The 3,248-nt window shown below is 48.2% G+C and overlaps 1 protein-coding gene across 1 annotated transcript; it reads left to right on the top strand.

Annotated features, from left to right (window-relative positions):
* The first annotated feature begins 762 nt into the window (after positions 1-762).
* Positions 763-2,314, top strand: LOC120434947 (gametogenetin-like). The gene is made up of 4 exons (XM_039603621.1): positions 763-856; positions 957-1,122; positions 1,727-1,845; positions 1,960-2,314. The coding sequence occupies exons 1-4, from the start codon at positions 763-765 to the stop codon at positions 2,307-2,309; spliced, it is 729 nt and encodes a 242-aa protein (XP_039459555.1). The 3' UTR covers positions 2,310-2,314.
* The last annotated feature ends 934 nt before the right edge of the window (positions 2,315-3,248 follow it).

Below are 3,248 nucleotides of genomic sequence, written 5' to 3'. Positions count from 1 at the left end.
AAGAAGTAATCTGATTGGCATGGTGGTATGTTTGAAGCAGGTCCCTTGTGTAGCACTGGAACCCAGTCACGATGTGTTTCATCCATTTCATAGGCTGGTTTGCTGCAATAATGCCAAATAATTAGCAACTCTAGAAATAGAAGGTAGTTCTGCAAAATCACTCAGTAGGATGTTTGTTCTACTTTGCTATGACCTCAGAGCGCATCGAAAATAAAACTAATAGGCTATAAAGAGTGATATGAACATATTTAGAACTTACTGGAATGAAAATGTCTGGAGCACCAACAGATATTTGGAGATGGAAAAGAACTGGATATCAGCTCGTCTCACAGCTGCTATCCAGGCTAGACGCCTTCGTTTGGTAACATCGATACACGAGCTGCCTCATGTTGCTTCCAGGTTGGGAAAGAATGAAAAGATAAACCATTTTCAAGCCCCGAACATTGCAGCCGACCACACAGCAAGAACGAATCATGGCTGCTGTGTGTGCCTTCGCTCCTTTTTCGCTTGCGCTTTGGTTGGACCCGGAAAATGCCGCATCAGGCCAAAATCCTTTCCACGCCCACCCCCGTGACATCACGCTCCAAACTCCTGGATGTTTTGGGTCGCTGGAAGGATCGCGACCCCGGAAGTGCCTCTACGTTGGAGGCAGACACACCTGCTGCTCGTTACCCACAGCCAGCTGCAGCAGATTACGCTTGTCAGGAGAGCCGTATTTAGGAGTGTGGCTGCGCTGCAGCTGACGTGGTTTTTCTCAGTAACATGGAGGTGCTGCCCGAGGAGTTCGTCGTCGGCCCAGCACGGCCCCCACGGATAGTTCTCCTTAATCCGGAGGTTATCGTAAGCGTTTATTTTGGTATTTCCATTGATATCCAAATATCTGTTGGTGTGCTCCAGACATTTTCACTCAGGTAAATTCTAAATAAGTTCATATCACTCTTTATTGCCTACTACAGACCAGCAACGACTGCCGCACTCTGACGGGCTGCCAGGACCCCCACGTCGGGTTCGTTCACAGGTTTTGGCGTTTCCTTGGCTGCCGAGCCGCACGTGGCTCGGCAGCCACGACCCCCACGCCAGCAACCACCGCCAGGCCCGGATCCCCTTCTTGAGCAGGTTATCGTAAGCTTTTATTTTGGTATTTCATTGATATCCAAATGTCTGTTGGTGTGCTCCAGACATTTTCACTCAGGTAAATTCTAAATAAGTTCATATCACTCTTTATAGCAGGGGTGCCCAATCCCAGTGCTCGAGAGCTACCGTCCTGCAGCTTTTAGATGCATCCTTGTTCCAACACACCTGAATCAAATGAATGGCTTGTTATCAGGCTTTTTTTTTTTTTTTTTTTTTTTTAACCTGTCCCGTTTAGCTCTTTTGCCATCAGAATTATTGTCTAAAGGTGAAGAAAGATGCCCAACGGATTTACTTTACCAAATGGACCATCCCAGCCTTGCCGTAATGGTCCATTTGATTCACCTTTTAGTGTTTATTTTATTTTCACTTGTTGAATACGGGACAGACTTGACTGGTGGAAAGAAAGGGGAGAAAGAGAAACCTGAGAAGAGGGACGGGGAAAAGGGCAAAAAACAAAAACCAACAGAATAAGCAGACAAAAAATACATATATCGATCACCTGGATCACCTGTGTTGATATCCAAATATCTGTTGGTGTGCTCCAGACATTTTCACTATAAATTCTAAATAAAGTTCATATCACTCTTTATAGCCTACTCCGGCACGGCCAGACCGGCCACCACTTCCCCCACGTCGGCTTCATTCACAGGTTTTGGACCCCCACGCCAGCAACCACCGCCAGGCCCGGATCCCCTTCTTGTGCAGGTTATCGTAAGCTTTTATTTTGGTATTTCATTGATATCCAAATATCTGTTGGTGTGCTCCAGACATTTTCATTCAGGTAAATTCCAAATAAATTCATATCACTCTTTATTGCCTACTCAGCACAGCCGGACCTGCAGCCGCCACCGGGCGCCCTGGCCGCCACGACCACCCCCGCCACCGGGCGCCCTGGCCGCCACGACCACCCCCGCCACCGGGCGCCCTGGCCGCCACGACCACCCCCGCCACCGGGCGCCCTGGCCGCCACGACCACCCCGCCACCGGGCGCCCTGGCCGCCACGACCACCCCCGCCACGACCACCCCCGCCACGACCACCCCCGCCACGACCACCCCCGCCACGACCACCCCCGCGGTCGCCACTCCCTCGACAGCAGTCTGGCCATTTTTAACACAATCAGTTTGCATCCTTTTTCTTGGTTTTATTCTGTCAATAAACTATTCAATTTATTAATATTATGTGATGAGTCCACGCACTTTCATTTTGTGAAGTGAAACATGCTGAAAGTAACAGCAACATTTTTCCACATTTAGCTCAAAACCTTACAAATGTTTTTGTTTTGATTAATTTTTTACAACCTTTAGAAAAATTAACTTTTCATATTTAAAGCACAATTTTAAATGTTAATCATTAAATCTAAATGTTAGCTTTAAATATATTTCCATTTAAGTGTTATAGGAAACTTAAATATTTAGGCTAAAATGCAAATTTATTGTACGGATCAACGGAAATGCCAAAATAAAAACTTGACGAAAACCTCCGGCCCAAAAGTGTGCCGGTAGTGATGAGCTGCTTCACTTCTTGCCGACGAGCGTGTCCAAGCGAGGCTCTATGAGGGGCGTGGTCACCTTTGTTTTGTGATGGAGGTGGTCTCTGGCCAGCTGAACCCGTACCAGAGATTTGGGACCAATCGGGCCTAAAACATGAAGCTATCACCAAAATCTGCAGTTCCTCTACCATCCAGCAGGGACTCCAGCAGCGAGTCCGTTCACAAAGACCGCCAACTTTTTGCAGGTTGATACAAAAACTCCTCGTCTCTTATATTCCACCTTTTCTCCATTGCAGACATAAAACGTGCAGAACGGACCTTCACATGATGCTCAGGCCTGCAGAGGGCAGCTCTGCACAGATGTGCATACTAATTATTCTCCTCAGTGTTTGCAATTTTATGCACCAAAGCCGTAAGTAGACGTCTGATGGCCAAAGCGAATATCTACCTTGATAGCTGCCCAGCAGGCCGCCGTGCTGGAGCTGCACCCCACCTGTACCGGCCCGCTCAGACCCCTCCTGTGAGCGCGACAGTTAGAGAGAGAGGCAGGAAGAGATGTCGGAGGTCTGCAGGAGAGGAGGATGGAGGGAGGAAGCACAGGCGAGGAGCAGAGAGGCTATGAT

This window comes from Oreochromis aureus, linkage group 19 (genome assembly GCF_013358895.1).
Source record: "Oreochromis aureus strain Israel breed Guangdong linkage group 19, ZZ_aureus, whole genome shotgun sequence".
Taxonomy (NCBI): domain Eukaryota; kingdom Metazoa; phylum Chordata; class Actinopteri; order Cichliformes; family Cichlidae; genus Oreochromis; species Oreochromis aureus.
This window is presented reverse-complemented; position numbering and strand designations above follow the sequence as displayed.